Below are 16,157 nucleotides of genomic sequence, written 5' to 3'. Positions count from 1 at the left end.
AGATGGAGGAAGAGCAAAGGGAGATGGGGAGCAGCCTCGCCTTTCCCCTCCAGGGACGTTCCGTTCTTCACAACACTGCTCCAAGTGCCTGCTTGCCCTCTCTTGCCCCAGAAAGCAGGTTCCTTTCCATAGCGGCCATGGAAAAGGTCCCTTGCATGGAAAGGGTCCCGAGGGAAGGTCCCTCCGATGGCCCCACTTCCAGGACCATGCTGGGCCGATCTCAGAGCCATCGCCAATGGTAAAAAACCCTTCTCCCCCATTCCGGTGAAGGACCGTTACGAACAATTACAAAAGTCAACACCCTTTTGCAGCTTCTCCTTTGTGGTTTTATTCATCTCTTTCCCGAGCTCCTGGGGTCCCAAAGACAGATGGGTTTCTGCAAAAGAAGAGAGACTCTTCTAAAACAATCCCACAGGTTTTGGGAGGAGCGCCTTGCCCACACGCAGACCCCCTGGATGGCTTCAGGTCAGGACATTGAGGGGAGGGCAGCTGTTTCTCTCCCTCCCTTTACCCCTTCTCTGCAGCCTCTCCAGCAGCAGCGGTTTGCTCCCAAGCTGTGCCAGACCCACCCAAAAAGCCTTTCTCTTCCCACCGGGGATCTAAAGGAGCAACGAGCTGGGAAGAAACAGTCCCCTCTCTGGCCCAGAGCAGCCTTGCCGTGAGTTAGGCCTTCCAAACATGGCCGAAGAACATGGCCTTGTGTGTTTCCTGAGGCTAGAGAAGAGAGGCCACCCCTGGAAAATGAGTACCTCGCCCCTGGGGATGGAAGAGCCCAAGGTGGCAGCTTAGCCATGACGTCCGTCAGACCTAAGGGCTCTTGAAAAGTCCCCACGGTCCCTCCAGCTCTGCATTTCGACAAGGAAACAGCACCCAAGAACGACGCAGATTCGAATCACGTACCTCTTTTGCCACCTCGCGTGGTGCTGCCTCTGCTCCGGGCACCCCAAGCCCTGATCGCTCTGGCCAGGGCCACTCCATCCTGGAGCCCACTGATGCATTGGTGGCACCAAAAGGGAGGGCTCAAAGATGTATCCCGCCAATATGGTCTTCTGTGGTTCTTTCAGCACTGACCAGAACATCTCAGGCCTTGATTTTAGCAATTGTGCTGTCTCAGGTCCGGGTGGCTGGGGAATGTAGACCTTGTAGGTGGGCTCCTCAGGCATCCTGGCCTCAGAGCTTGTTGACGGTAATTTGCTTCTGACAGGGAGGTTTTTTGCTCCTTGTTCTCTTCCTCTGCGCCTCCGAGGTTTCGCTGCCTGTGCTCGCCTCTGCTTTGATGCTCGGCCTTTGGGTGCGGGTTTGCCCTTGGGTTGGCTGGTCACAGGCTGCTTTTTTCCAGCGGAGGCCGCAGAGATTGCTGGTAGCCAGCTGAAAGGACACAGTGGGAGGGGTCTGCGTGAGGACACGATGGGTTTGGGGCCGCCTCCTGGCCCTATGAGCCATGGGCTTGTTTATGCAGCCACCGGCAGCTCAGCCGATGGCGATGGCTGCGCTCAGCTCAGGAGAGGAAACCCCCTGAGCCGGGACCCTCGGCTGACACACGGCTGTCCCTATGCACAGCTCAGGAGGCCACACTGGGGCCCTTCACAAAAAGCAGCCCTGTGACATCGCGGCTCCCAGCAGCCCCATCCCGCCCCTCCGGGCTCTGCCTTCACCACTGTTGGGCAGTGATGAACGGCAAGTGTTTGGGGGTGGGGAATGGGCTCTTGCTGGCTCAGAAAATGACCCCGTGCAGATGCCAGCCCTGCACCTCCAGCCTCACCACTCCACAGGCTTCTTCCTCGTTTTCACCCACTTCTGTTCCGGGAGCGCCTTGTGTTCCTCACTGGTCAAACTGGAACGAGCAGGCAAGGGCAGTTCAGCAAATCCCACTGGAAGCGGGAAAGGAGAGACCTTGTCAGAAGAGCATCGCTGTGACGCTGCCGGCCTCAGTGACGCACAGGGGTGCTCAGACCTCTTCCCAAAACCTCTGAGAGGGCCGTTCTGCTCCCCTCACAGCCACCATTTCCAGAGGCCTGGCACCCTCCCCAACACGGGTGCTTGATGGACTCCTCTGCAAACGCCCTAATAGCGTCAGGGTTTGGCAAGAGGAGCTGGGTAATGCCGGTGAGGTGACAGAGGCTCTTTGTGGAGTGAGGACAGCCCCTTGGGTCCACACCCCCCTGCTGTACCCAGGGATGGGCGTGATGGGCGCATCCCGTCCTAGGGCTCAGTTCTTGTGAAGCCAGCCTTAGGAGAAAAGGCTCTGCCCAGCTGGTGGGAAGCTTTGACGCAAGGCAGAGCCTTTTGACAATCCCCACCGGGGATTTTCCCAGCGGATCACAGAAGCTGGTTGCCCACACTATGGAAACGAGCTGGGAGCTGCTTTACCTTCCATGTCTTGCCCGAGAGGTGGCAAACCCCCTTTTTTCTTCCACTTGTCCTCACCAGGGACTTTTCTCCAGGCCTTCAGAGGGCGCCTGGCCCTTGGTTTGGGCACAACCTCCAGTTCAAACCTGGAGACAAAGAGACACCACCAGCGTGAGCCACGGCACCACCAGCCCTTGCACTTGCTCACAGGCAGGTTTTGGCACGGTTGTAAAGGCCGTTGTTTTCCCAAATGGACTCTGCCTCATCCCCAAGGACTGTCCTGGGCAATGGGGTCACGCAGAGAAGGAGTCCCCGCAGCAGGACTCTCGTGCTCACAAGGACAAACTGCAGCTGAGCAGCCGCCTTGGCCAGAGGCTAAAGCTGCCAACGTACTCACTCACTCGGGAAAGACGATGACGCGGCCGGCGAAAGTCAGGGAAGCAATGGGCACCATCGGAGACAGCACCATGTCCAGCAGCTGGGGAAGCTGCAATGGAGGAACATGGAGATGGCAGGACATCCTCAACATGACCAAGGCACCCAGCAGTGGAGGAGTTCAGGGCAGCAAGAGCTGGTGGAGTCGTGCTCATGCCTTGCCTCAGCAGCTGGCCATGTCGCGGTGGGCCACACGCGAGCAGTGCTGGGGAACCGCTGTGGGTCTGCCCAAGAGGTGGGGAAACCAGAACGCTCACCTTGAATGCAGCGCTTTCGAGGACCTTCTTCCCAGTAATCCTCTCCAGGAAGTCATAGTAGAACCTCATCTGCACCCGGCTGCCTTCGATGAGGAGCACCCCCACGTCCCTCAGGACAAGGGCGACGTTCTCCCCCTTCCCCAGGCAGTGAGAGAGGAGGGACGTGGTGCCTAGGATGCAGCCATCCACTTTTTGCCGGGACACAGAGGCATCCCTGGCCACCTTGGCATATTTCAGAGGCTCCAGCACCTTATTGCCTGGAAAACCACACGAGAGGGATGGAGGCGCTCACCCACTGGCCTTTCCGCAGGTGTTTCCCAAGGGCTGCTTATTGCAGTCACCGCCCAGAAAGGCCCCGTGTTTGGACGTGCTCCGCAGAGGGGGCAGTTTGCTTTCAGAAAAGGGATGCGATACCCCCCCTTTACCGTGACCGTGCAGCCCGCCAGTGTTTAATGCGCCGTCTTACCAGGCAGGTCGTCCCTATTGTCCATGAGATTGTGGACAACTGCAAGGCTCCTGGCCAGGCGAAACACGGGCCTCTGGAGAATCACGACCTTGTTCCCAACCTGGGTCCGTGTGGGGAGCACATCGAAGCAGCCGAGGGTGGGAATTCGCACCCCCTGTGAGTGGAAGAGAAGGGAAGAGCTGAAGCGGGAGGAGTGGCTGGAGGGAAGAGCTGCGGGTGGCCCTGACCAGGGATGGTGCTTTGGCCCAGCCCCTGCCGGCTCCTGCTCTTCAGAGACATGAGCCAGGCCAGTGGGGAGAGCTTTAAGGAGGAGCTGCTGAGTCCTCTCCCTCTGCCTTCCCCCTCGAAAGGAGCAGTGCTGGAGTCAGGGCAGAGGCAGCCGGAAGGCATGCAGGGGTCTCCAGTGACCGGGATCAGGGCTGTGGTACAATGCCACCTCCCAGAGGTGGTCCCAGCCTTGCACGAGCCCTGTGTCTCCATTGGTGGGGACTTTTGGGGTGGGTTTCCTGCATTGCAAGGAGGGGAAGAGTAACTGCAGGCCATGCCCCAGGGCCATGGGGACTCCCCACTTCTCTGGGTGGGTGAGGAGGATGCGGGTGTCGCCCCACCTGGAGCAGCAGGAGCTGTTCTTGAACGTAGCCAGCCACGGCGTCCCAGATGGCTGTTTGCTCTGGAAAGCAAAGGAAAATCAGGTCATGCTCTGTGCCTGCTGGCTCTCAACCCACCAGCTTCCCCTGAGCTGTGGCGCAGAGGCAGATGCAAAGTGTCCTTGCTGTCCCCAGCACCAGATGGAGACACCCCTGACATGGCTGCAGTGCTGAGTCTCGCCCACGCAACCCTGCCACTGTTGGTCCTGACAACGCTCCTGGAGTGCCTGGGGATGCCTGTACCTTCTGTGGTGATGCTGGGCATCATGAAGGCGTGCTCCATGCCATCCCAGAGGTGCATCTTGGTGCGCCTCACGCTGGCGGGTTGCTCCTTAGTGGCGACAGCCATGTGGGAGCTCATCCCTGCGTTCGTCCTCTGGACGCTCCTCCAGGGTGTGGGACCCACTGCCCCGTGTCCCCTTTTGTACCCTCGGGCGGCCATGTCACAGACCCAGTGTGACATCACGATGACATGGCCAGTGCTGACTCTGCTGCCCACTCTGACACAGCAGTGACCTGCTGCCCACTGTGACATGGTCAGAAGTGACCTGCTGCTCTGACATCCATCCCCTTCCTCCTGCCATGACACTGCCACAACTTTAAATGTTCTCCCAGCTCCTGTTCAGGTTTTGGCTGGACACGCCGCTCATTCTCAGGCCTGATGTGTGCTGGGAGCAGGGTCATTAGGTTAATGCCTGGCTGAGACATTTGCAGGACACGATGGACAAGACAGGGTGACGGCTGTTCTGCAGCCCTTAAAACCTGCAGCTCGCTTCATTCCCGGTGAGCCTTTTGGTTTCCCCACTGCTTGCGCAGACCCACAGCGGTTCCCCAGCACTGCTTGCGTGCAGTTTGGTAGCATTTGCTCCTTGAGAACACGGGGGTCCTCCCACGGGGACACGGGCAGTGATTATCATTCCTCTCCCCAGCCTGTAAGGTGGATCTGATGGGAAAGGGAGAGGAATCTAGGGGGCCTGGACTTCTTTGCCAGGTGACCTGGACTTCTTTGCCAGGTGACCCCATTTACTAGGACGGTCCTCAGGGGTGGGGCAGAGTTGACTTGAGACAGCAACGGCCTTTACAGCAGTGCCAAAATCTGCTTGTGAGCAAGTGGCAAGGGCTGGTGGTGCCGTGGCTCACGCTGGTGGTGTCTCTTTGTCTCCAGGTTTGTGCCCAAACCAAGGGCCAGGCGCCCTCTGAAGGCCTGGAGAAAAGTCCCTGGTGAGGACAAGTGGAAGAAAAAAGGGGGTTTGCCACCTCTCGGGCAAGACATGGAAGGTAAAGCAGCTCCCAGCTCGTTTCCATAGTGTGGGCAACCAGCTTCTGTGATCCGCTGGGAAAATCCCCGGTGGGGACTGTCAAAAGGCTCTGCCTTGCGTTAAAACTTCACGCCAGCTCGGCACACCCTTTTCTCCTACTGACTCGTTGTCTTCACTAAAACAGAGCCCTAGGGTGGGATGCACCCAAGGGTATGGTGGGATGATGCAATCCAAGGCCCTGTCCCCCCCTTGAGGACTTAGATCTCCAAGAGAGACTGTCACCTCAAGAGCACCAGCTCCTCTTTCCCAAATCTGCCGCCGATAGTGTGGTGGCAAAACCACATTGTGCCACAGGAAATGAGGAACTGGGAAAGAGCTCGCGTTGGGGATAGCACGAGGCCTCTGGCAGCTGTGAGGGGAGCAGAAGGGCCTCTTGGCTGTTTTGGCAAGAGGCCTGAGCACCCCTGCGTGTCAATGGGGTCAGCAGCGTCAGTGTCCTTGCTGTCCCCAGCACCAGATGGAGACACCCCTGACATGGCTGCAGTGCTGAGTCTCGCCCACGCAACCCTGCCACTGTTGGTCCTGACAACGCTCCTGGAGTGGCTGGGGATGCCTGTACCTTCTGCGGTGATGCTGGGCATCATGAAGGCGTGCTCCATGCCATCCCAGAGGTGCATCTTGGTGGGCCTCACGCTGGCGGGTTGCTCCTTAGTGGCGACAGCCATGTGGGAGCTCATCCCTGCGTTCGTCCTCTGGACGCTCCTCCAGGGTGCGGGACCCACCACCCCGTGTCCCCTTTTGTACCCTCGGGCGGCCGTGTCACCCACTGGGACCCTGCAGTGACACGGCCACTCTTGACTCTGCTGCCCACTATGACACGGCCACCAGCAACCTGCTCCCTGCTGTGACATGGCCACCACTCGCTGGCTGATCGTGGTGACGTGGCACCTACTGACCTGCTGCCCTCTGTGATGGGGCTGCCACCGCCCCTGTGTCAAGTGCCCGGTGGTGATGTGGGGCCCAGCCCATGGCTCCTTCCTCCGTGTCTGGCGTCCAGCTGACGTACACCTGGGCTGGCTCAGCCCCATCACCCTGTGCATTCTCCTGAAACCAGCAGACAGCACAGAGGGAAAATGCGTGCTCTTGTAGATCAGCCCGGCGGCATACACTCGGCCCTCTCCCAAGTGTTGTGCAAAACACTGCTTTTTGTCACAGTTGCCACAAACACCGGTGGCTCGGTCTGCAGACCCTTCGCTCACACCTGGATGCTCCGAGTGGGATGAGCCATCGGTGGCTGCGTTGGAGTGCTCCCAGCAAGGTCCCCCAGGGCCTCTTCAATACCCAGCAGGGCTAAGTTGGGACAGGGGAAATTCTGACTGCATCGAAGGAAAAAAAGATGTGTCCTATGAGGATCGTGAAATGTTCCGAGAGGATGTGTGATCGCCATGATGGACATGTTGGAGCCGCAGCCAGAGCCAGCCTGTGCCACTGGCTCCAAGCAGAGCAGAGGTGGACTGGAGAGCTCCAGATTGCAGGGATTTTGCTCTTTCCTGTGTCTTTGGTGATAGAAATGGGAGGTCAAGCGTGGGGGTTTTGGAGAAAGAGGCACGCATGAGTATTGCCGTCCCAGCCCTGCATCAGCACATCAGTCTTCCTCACGCCTCCTGTGCGGAAACCCTGGCAAACAGGCATTCAGCCACTCTCTGCCCCCAAAGTTGCCCTGCACAAATGGAGGCTGTTTCTTGCTCAGTGAAGTTTAGTTTCTCTTCTAGTCAAAGTCTTTCTGTTCTGTTTCTGTCCTTCCAGGGGGAGGAGAGCAGGAGGCCCCCGGGGCTCCCCTGAGCCCTTCAGGCAAGGGGAGCCCTGGCGGCACCAGGCGGAAACCCTGAAAACACAATCAAGGCCAATCAAACTCTTTGTTCACACCCAGAGCCTGTGCGTGGCTTCAGCTCCCAGCACTGCAGCAGCAAAAGGATAACCAGCAACATCCCTCTGCACATCCCCAGGGCCGTTTGAGGGTGGTGAGGGTTTTCCTGGAAGTTGGAGCTGGTTCCCTCATCTCCCCCTGAGATGACTTGTCCAGGGATGGTGCTTCGGGCCCGACTGCCCAATCCCGCTCTTCAGAGGCACGAGCCAGGGTGGTGGGGAGAGCTTTGGGGAGCAGAAGCCGGGTCCTCTCCCTCAGCTTTCCCCTCCATAAGAGCAGTGGTGGAGTCAGGGCAGAAGCAGCCCGAGGGCATGCAGGGGCCTCCAGCAACCAGGATCCGCCCTGTGGCACAATCCCACCTCTGAGAGGTGACAGCACATGGCACAAGCCCCGTTTGTCCCTCAGAGGGTTTCCTGCTTTCTGAGGAGGGGAAGAGTAACTGCAGGCCATGCCCCAGGGCCCTGGGGACTCCCTACTTCTCTGGGTGCATGAGGAGGATCCAGCAGGAGCAGTTCTTGAACTCAGGAAAAAGGAAAACCAGGTCACGCTCTATGTCTGCCGGCTCTCAACCCAGCTTCCAGCATTCCCTGAGCTGTGGCACATAGGGAGATGTCATTGCCATCTCCAGCCCCAAATGGAAATCCTCTTCTGGTTCCTTCCTTGGAGGAGTCTTGGGTTGCTACCCAGGACTTCGGTTCCTTCCACGGGAGACCAGAAGACTCCGGGAGATTGCTGGAAGGAGTCTCAGGGAGCTACCGGGCATGGACCTGGTCCATCATATGCAGAACTCCTCCAGTAGCTGCCTTGGATGAGGCTGCTGCTGCCTACCAGGACTGCAGCTACCTCTACAGGATGATGCCAGAAGACTCCGGGAGAGTCCTGGGAAGAGGCCCGGGGAGCCACCGAGCATGGCTCTGCCTCCAGCACATACAAAAGTCCTCGGGTAGCTGCCTTGGGGGAGTCTGGGGCTGCTCCTGGGACTTTGGCTCCCTTTGACAGGAGGCCAAAAGTCTCCCGGAGGCGCCTGGCAGGAACCCCGGGCAGCTGCCAGGCATGGGCCTGCCTGCAGCGGCTCCCTCCCCTCAGGGCTTTCCCGCCTCTCTGAGGCGGGAAAATTCCCAGAGTCAGGAAAATTCCCTTCCCGAACTATCCTATCAGCCAGTCTTTCTAGTACGAGAGCGTGTTGCCTTTGTGCATAGATCTCTTGGTCGACAGCTTGGGCTGCAGTGTCGCGAGGTACTGGAATGTGGCTGCGGGCTCTGGGGTTGTTGGTGCTGAAGGAAAACAAAGGAAAGGACAGCCCAGCCCTGGAAAGAAGGACTGTGCTTGGTGGAAGCTGAGAGCTGACCACGAAGGATAAAGGAGAGCCCTGGATGATGCCACCAGTGCCATCCAAAGCACCTGCCGAAGCCAGAGGCCTGAGCCTGCCCTCTCAGCTGCGCTGAAAGGCAGGATGCTTACTGCAGTCCCACTTGCTTAGGAGAATGAACACGGCCTAAGACGAGGATCAGGCTTCAGACCATCTCAGTATGCCCTTGTAGCCTCGGAACATGTAGTTAGGCTTTAAAAATGAGGATTTAGAGCCCCAAAATGAGGCTTCGGGCCCTAAAGATGAGGGTTTGGACCCGACAAAAGAGGCTTTAAATCCTCACCAATAATGAGCCCCTGCAATGAGGCTTCCAGCCCTTCAAAGTAGGCCTTAGGCCTGAAAGAGTTAAACCCCAAAATGCAAATCTGGACCATAAAAATGAGTATTTGGACCCTCCAAATGAGGCTTTGGCCCTTCGAAATGTGTCTTTGTACTCTCCAAAGAAAGCTGGGGGCCCTAAAACTGAGGATTTGCTCTTTCACTCAGGGCTTAGACCCTCCAAATGAGCATTTAGGCTGTCAAAATGAGGCTTGAGGCCCTTAGAATGAGGGGAGAGGTCCTAAAAATGAGGCTTTGGGCCCTAAAAATGAGACTGGTAGACAGAAATTGTGGCCTTAAACTCTACATGTGAGGCTTTGGACGCTAAAACGTAAGCTTTGGACCCTAGAAAGGAGGCTTAGAACCCTAAAAAGGAGGCACTGGGCTCTAAAAATGAGACCTTGGACCTTCAAAATTTGGGATCAGAAACAACAAGCAAGGATTTGGAGAATAAAATGAGATTTTGGACTCTCAAAGAAAGATCTGGGTCTTATCACTGAGGCTTTGGAGCCTGCAGATAAAGCTTCGGACCCTAAAGGCGAGCCTTTGTTCCCTAAGAAGAGGGTTTAGACCCTATGAATCAGTATTTGGCCCCTCCAAATGAGGCTTTGGGCCTTCGAAATGAGGCTTTGGACCACATCAATGAGACTTTGGTAACGTAATACGAGAGTCTGGATCTAAAAATGAGGATTTGGACTCTGAAAACGAGAGTTTGGATCGTACAGCTGAGGCTTTGCACAGTCACTTGTGGCTTTGTAGCCTAAAAATGAGGCTTTGGGCTGGGAAATGAGGCTTTGTGTCCTATAAGAAGGATTTAAACCCTGTAAATGCAGCTATGGATCCTAATCATGAGGGGTTGCGTCATATAAATGGGAGCTTTGACTCTCAAAACCTGACTTTGTAAACTGAAACCGAGGCTTTGGACCCTAAAAATGAGTCTTGGTAGCCAAACGTGAGGGCTACGACCTTACAGCATGAAGCTTTGGACCCCAGAAAGGAGGGTCCCTCTGAGCCCTGTAACGGAGGGTTTATAAACTAAAATGAGGACTTGGCAACCTGAAACTGAGGCTTTGGCCCTGCAACCTTGGTGTCAGGCCGCATTTCAGGCTTTTGACCTAAAATGAAGGTTCAGACCCTAAAAATGAGGCTTTGAAATCCATAAATGAGAGTTGGGGCCCTCAAAATTCAGGTTTGGAAAACAAAAATGAGGCTTTGGACCTTCAAAAGGAGGCTTTGGTCATTAAAAAGTCGATGCCCCAAGCATGTCCGTGTTTAAGAGGCATTTCGACAATGCCCTTAGTAACGCACTTTAACTTGGTCAGCCCCGAATGGGTCAGGCAGTTGGACTAGATGATCGTTGTAGGTCCCTTCCAACTGAAATAGTCTCATCTCGTCTCGCCTCATCTCATCTCATCTCGTCTCTTCCCTTCTCTTCTCTTCTGAAAAAATGAGGCTTTGGTCCCTCAAAATTACAAACTGGATCCTCAAACTTAGGCTATGGGAAAATGAGGCCTTGAGAGAGCTAAACTGAGGGTTTGGACCCAAAACGGAGGGTTTGGACCTTAAAAATGAGGCTTGCGTCTTGAAAATGAGTGTTTGGGCTTTAAAACTGAGGGGTTGGACCTTAAAAATGAGGCTTGCATCTTGAAAATGAGCGTTTGGGCTTTAAAACCGTGGGGTTGGATCTTAAAAATGAGTGTTTTGACACTACAACGAGGCTTTGGACCCTGACAATGACGATTTAGGCTCTAAATGGAGGCTTTGGGGCCCTGAAGTAGGTTTTTGTGCCTTCAAGATGCAGCTTTGGACTCCAAGAAATGAGGCTTTGTGCCCTAAACATGGGGGCTGGGGCTCCAAAAAGAGAATGTGGGCCTTAGAAAGGAGGGCTTTTTCACCCAAAGAGTGGACGGATGTTGTAGGCAGCGGGGCAAGACTTTGGGGGTGTTCATCCCTCAGTTGGGCATGTCCTTGAGCGGCCTGATGGGACCTGCTCTGAGCACAGGCTTGGGCTGGAAACCTCTCGATGTCCCCTCCGCCCAGAACGATTCCATGATTTGATCATTGCCCTCAGCAGAAAGACCTGATGTCACAAGCTCAGCTGGACAGGGTGACATGCTACAGACTCCCCGGTGAGACACAACTCAGCCCAACACTGAGCTCCTGGTTCTGAGTGGATCTCTCCATTTTGGCACATCAGCAAGATACTCAAATTCCCAGCCTGGCAAATTCCCTCGGATCTCTTGCACACTGGTTAATAACAATAATAACAGCAACAACAATAATAATAACGATGATGACAAGAACCATAATAATAACGATGATGACGATGATAAAATAATATCCAAAATAAGGGATGGGCAATGCAGTTGCTCACCACCCGCCGAGCGATGCCCAGGCGGTTCCCAAGCACCAGCCCCTCGGCCAGCTTTCCCCAAGTTTTATACTGAGCGTGACATCCTACGGTATGGAGTAGCCCTTTGGCCAGTTTGGGTCAGCTGTCCTGCCTGTGCCCCCTCCCAGCTTCTTGGGCATCTCCAGCCTTCTCAGTTGGTAAAGCAGAAGCAGCTGAAAAGTCCTGGATTTACTCGAAGCACTACTTAGCAACAACTAACACATCGGTGCGTTATCAACATGATTCTCATCCTAAAGCCAAACCACAGCACTGTACCAGCTCCCAGGAAGAAAATTCACTCCGTCCCAGGCAAAACCAGGACAGCCAGATGCTCCCTCCCTTCCGGGGCAGGAACAGACAACCGAGCCCTCAGTGTGGCCTCTAGGAGAGGGAAAGAACCATGATTACCGCCGCCGGCCCCAGGCTGGAGCCCCTCCTGCTGCAGGAGCTCCTGCAGACACCGCTCCTTCCCTGCGATGCTGCTGACGGCCCCCGTGTTCACGGAGGATCGAGCGCGCCCCAGGCCCAGCTCGCTGCTGCCAGGACAGGCTGTGGGGGCCTGGGGCTGCGGGACAGGCCTCAGGGGAGGTGCTGGGGCCAGGGCAGCTGCAGGGGCCGAGCGGGGCCAGGGCGGATCCAGGGGGCTCTGGGAGTCAGGCTGCCCGGTGCCTGTGCCCGGGGGGGTCTGTCTCCATCTCCTTCCCCTCCCCAGCTCTCGGGTCACTCCCGGGGCTGCCCCAGCTGGGACCGGCTCCAGCTTGGAGCTACCCCTGCCACCCCGGGGGGCCAGCAGGCAGGAGTCACCCCGAAACCTGCCCATGGGCCTCACTCACCCCACGGGCAGCCCCAGCCCTCGCCTCAGCTGGTCTGCAGCTAGAGCAGAGACTGCACCACCCAAGGCCAACATGGCCAGCAGGCAGCCCCACGCCCCAGGACGGCAGCTCCCGGCATGGCCCGGGGCACTCCTGCCCTGCTGTCTGACCCTGCGGGGACACTGTCCCCCTGCCCCGGCTGGGCCCCATCCCTCTGCAGAGGGATGGGGCCCAGAGCCCCGGTGGAGCAGGGAGGAGGAGGAGGAGAGAGGGACAGAGTGGCAGAGAGAGGTGGGGCAGGGCGGTGGGGTAGCCGGAGAGGGACAGGAGCAGGACAGAGGGACGAGGAGACAGACAGAGGGACAGGAGACGGACAGAGGGACAGGAGAACGGGATGGGGCTGGGCAGGGAGTGGAGGAAGGAAAAATGCTGGTGAGGAGCATGCAGAGGGATGGATCGGGAAAGAGCTGGAGGGGAAGGGCCAGTGGGGTGCAGGAGGAAAAACAGGGATAAGCAGCAGGACAGAGGGAGAGAGGGAGAAGAAGGGCAGGAAGGAGGACAGAGGGATGGACAGACAGAGGCAGGGTGAGGGAGGGGGACAGAGGGTCAGAGAGACACAAAAGGCAGCAGGAGAGCGGAGTGACAGAGAAATGGCCTCCAGGGTGGAGATGGAGGAAGAGCAAAGGGAGATGGGGAGCAGCCTCGCCTTTCCCCTCCAGGGACGTTCCGTTCTTCACAACACTGCTCCAAGTGCCTGCTTGCCCTCTCTTGCCCCAGAAAGCAGGTTCCTTTCCATAGCGGCCATGGAAAAGGTCCCTTGCATGGAAAGGGTCCCGAGGGAAGGTCCCTCCGATGGCCCCACTTCCAGGACCATGCTGGGCCGATCTCAGAGCCATCGCCAATGGTAAAAAACCCTTCTCCCCCATTCCGGTGAAGGACCGTTACGAACAATTACAAAAGTCAACACCCTTTTGCAGCTTCTCCTTTGTGGTTTTATTCATCTCTTTCCCGAGCTCCTGGGGTCCCAAAGACAGATGGGTTTCTGCAAAAGAAGAGAGACTCTTCTAAAACAATCCCACAGGTTTTGGGAGGAGCGCCTTGCCCACACGCAGACCCCCTGGATGGCTTCAGGTCAGGACATTGAGGGGAGGGCAGCTGTTTCTCTCCCTCCCTTTACCCCTTCTCTGCAGCCTCTCCAGCAGCAGCGGTTTGCTCCCAAGCTGTGCCAGACCCACCCAAAAAGCCTTTCTCTTCCCACCGGGGATCTAAAGGAGCAACGAGCTGGGAAGAAACAGTCCCCTCTCTGGCCCAGAGCAGCCTTGCCGTGAGTTAGGCCTTCCAAACATGGCCGAAGAACATGGCCTTGTGTGTTTCTTGAGGCTAGAGAAGAGAGGCCACCCCTGGAAAATGAGTAACTCGCCCCTGGGGATGGAAGAACCCAAGGTGGCAGCTTAGCCATGATGTCCGTCAGACCTAAGGGCTCTTTGAAGAGCCCCCACGGTCCCTCCAACTCTGCATTTCGACAAGGAAACAGCACCCAAGAACGACGCAGATTCGAATCACGTACCTCTTTTGCCACCTCGCGTGGTGCTGCCTCTGCTCCGGGCACCCCAAGCCCTGATCGCTCTGGCCAGGGCCACTCCATCCTGGAGCCCACTGATGCATTGGTGGCACCAAAAGGGAGGGCTCAAAGATGTATCCTGCCTGTGCTGCCGGGCAGGCTTCCAGCTCTCCTGGGCATCCCCGGGAAACCAGAAAGGCTGCTGGAACGGGGGCTTTGCTCTCAACCCACGGGGCAGCTGCTTCTGCCAGCGTTTCTCCTTTCGGAACCGTTTTGTACGCCAAGAAGAAAAACCCAGGAAGAGGCAAGACGGGCTTGTACGAAAGGAGCTGATTTTCTACAAGCAGAACACCATTGGTTTAAATTCCTACCCCTCCCCTCCTTTGCTAGAGCCAAGATCAGAGGATCGTGTGGGATTATTCCGCATTCCTTCTGCCATTCCGGGTGGCTTCTTCGTGTGAAAAAGAAATGCACGGATGGTACTTCATCCCATTTACCCTCCCGCCTGCAAAGTACCATCAGTTGTACTACAGTAGTATATCTTAGAGTTCCATTCTTTGGCCATTTTTCCTGATCTTCGAGACTATTCATTGGCCACCAATTGTCACCATATTCTAGAAGCTGTTTTCGAGTGAGAGGCTCCCCTCCCAATTTCCTCCAATGTTTCAAGATACGGCCTAGGGGAGATCTTTTCCGAATGCCCCCTTCCGCAGAGGGCTTAGTACCCGCCATCAGAGATACGGCAACACCAAAGAGAGAAACCATCACTTTGCACAAACTAGTCAGAGGCATTCCCCAGAAGGGGACTCGAACCCCTAGATTACCGTCAGTGGGACTCCAACCCACCCCTTTGGCCAAAGGTTTCCAGACACAGCTGTCCTAGGGACTTTGGCCCGATAGGATCCAATCCTTCCCTTAGGTATCTTTACAGGCCAACCCTGCGAGGCCTTCGCCGCGCCTGACGGGCAGGCAACCGCCCTTTCAATCCGAAAAGGAATGCCTTTACCTTGCCAGGGGTCCTGCTCAGAGCTCTTCGGTCCGCGCTTCCGAGGTTCTTCCCGAGAATCCCTCGGAGCCGGCTGGGGGTCCTGCGATGCCGCGGATGCGTTGAGATTCAGAAGCAGAGTCCCATCTGGGTCGCCCAAACTGTCACCGAAATGGGGAATCAACCTCTTCACAGCAATGTAGCATCGAGAAGCAGGCATTCTCTTTATTACAGCGCTGGATGCACGGGGGATGGTCCCACCTAAGGTGCCTACCGTCATGCAAAGCTAATGGGCAAATTGCCCTTTCTGCTTAGCTTTAGAAACCATTTGCAGCAGCAGGAGAACCCCAAAAGCAAGCGGGGATGCCCACTCCCCAGCCCCATCTCTCAGGAACCCCTTGGCAGCCTCCAGCACCCCCCAGGGAATGCTCCTGCCACCCTGACCCCCTCCCAATACTCCCTGCTGTTAGACAGCTGCCAGGAAGACGGGCTTCTAACCCTCCCCATCCCTGGAATCCTTTGGAGGAGCTTTCCGAGTGGCTGCCCGCGATGTCTTTAGCGGAGAAGGCGTTGTAGCCCAGGACACGATGCCCATGATAGCAACAGCGGGAGGGAACAGCCAAGTGTTGCAAAATGCAGGACTGGGGGACCGAGGGGCCTCGAGTGTTAGATGGGGGAGCCCATGACGGGAACAGCGCAAGGGCTGCAGAACCGCACAGCCTTTCCGGGAAGCCCAGAGACGGTGGTCCGTCAAGAGGAAAGACGGGTCGGGGTCGTCCCAATGCCAAGGGGAGAATAACCAGGGGCCAAACGCTGGAAAATTCCCCGTCGACACTAATCAATGGGACACAAAAGGAGCCCCGACAGAGAGCAGCGAGCTCTAGAGCGGGGACGTTGATGGGCCGAGGAACGGGGGGGTTTCCCACAGGCCACTCAGACAGGCTCCCCACACCCCTTTCACAGAAACCGCGGGGTAACCGACAAACCGACAGCCGGGATGCTGGGAAGGTGCTAGGCCAAACGGTTCCGTCTGCTCCTGCGGCAGTTGTAAACTGCAGCCGGGCCCCTCTGCCTGCCCTGGGCTGGTGCCACTTGCGGAGCCTGCCGGGGTGGCGGGAGAAGGAGCGGTGCCAGGCTGGGCCTCTCCTCTCTGGAGTAAACCTTAGGAGTGCTTACTGCCTTCCTCAGGTTGAAGAAAAAATTCAGGAGAAGTCCTAACGCTTCCCACACGCTCCCGCCCTCCCCCAAAGGGCCTTCTTGCGCACCCCGCTTTGGAGACAGATCTTCTGCACCAATCTGAAGTGCCACATCTTTTTTATTTTTTTCTTCCTTCCCCTTCTGCTGCTCTCTTCTCTATGCCCTTCTCTTTTTCCTCTGGTT

General features: G+C 56.7%; 1 protein-coding gene across 1 annotated transcript; it reads right to left on the bottom strand.

The window, feature by feature from the left end:
- Nucleotides 1–1,758: 1,758 nt before the first annotated feature.
- On the bottom strand, nt 1,759–6,150 carry LOC148051656 (coiled-coil domain-containing protein 81-like). Its single transcript, XM_087735481.1, has 7 exons — nt 6,033–6,150; nt 4,116–4,177; nt 3,508–3,661; nt 3,042–3,298; nt 2,751–2,836; nt 2,371–2,495; nt 1,759–1,871 (listed from the first exon to the last, which is right to left on the bottom strand). The coding sequence occupies exons 1-7, from the start codon at nt 6,148–6,150 to the stop codon at nt 1,759–1,761; spliced, it is 915 nt and encodes a 304-aa protein (XP_087591607.1).
- Nucleotides 6,151–16,157: the final 10,007 nt, after the last annotated feature.

The sequence above is a fragment of the Nipponia nippon genome, unplaced genomic scaffold (assembly GCF_047370975.1).
Source record: "Nipponia nippon isolate SJK-2023a ecotype South Korea unplaced genomic scaffold, ASM4737097v1 scaffold_59, whole genome shotgun sequence".
Taxonomy (NCBI): Eukaryota; Metazoa; Chordata; class Aves; order Pelecaniformes; family Threskiornithidae; genus Nipponia; species Nipponia nippon.
This window is presented reverse-complemented; position numbering and strand designations above follow the sequence as displayed.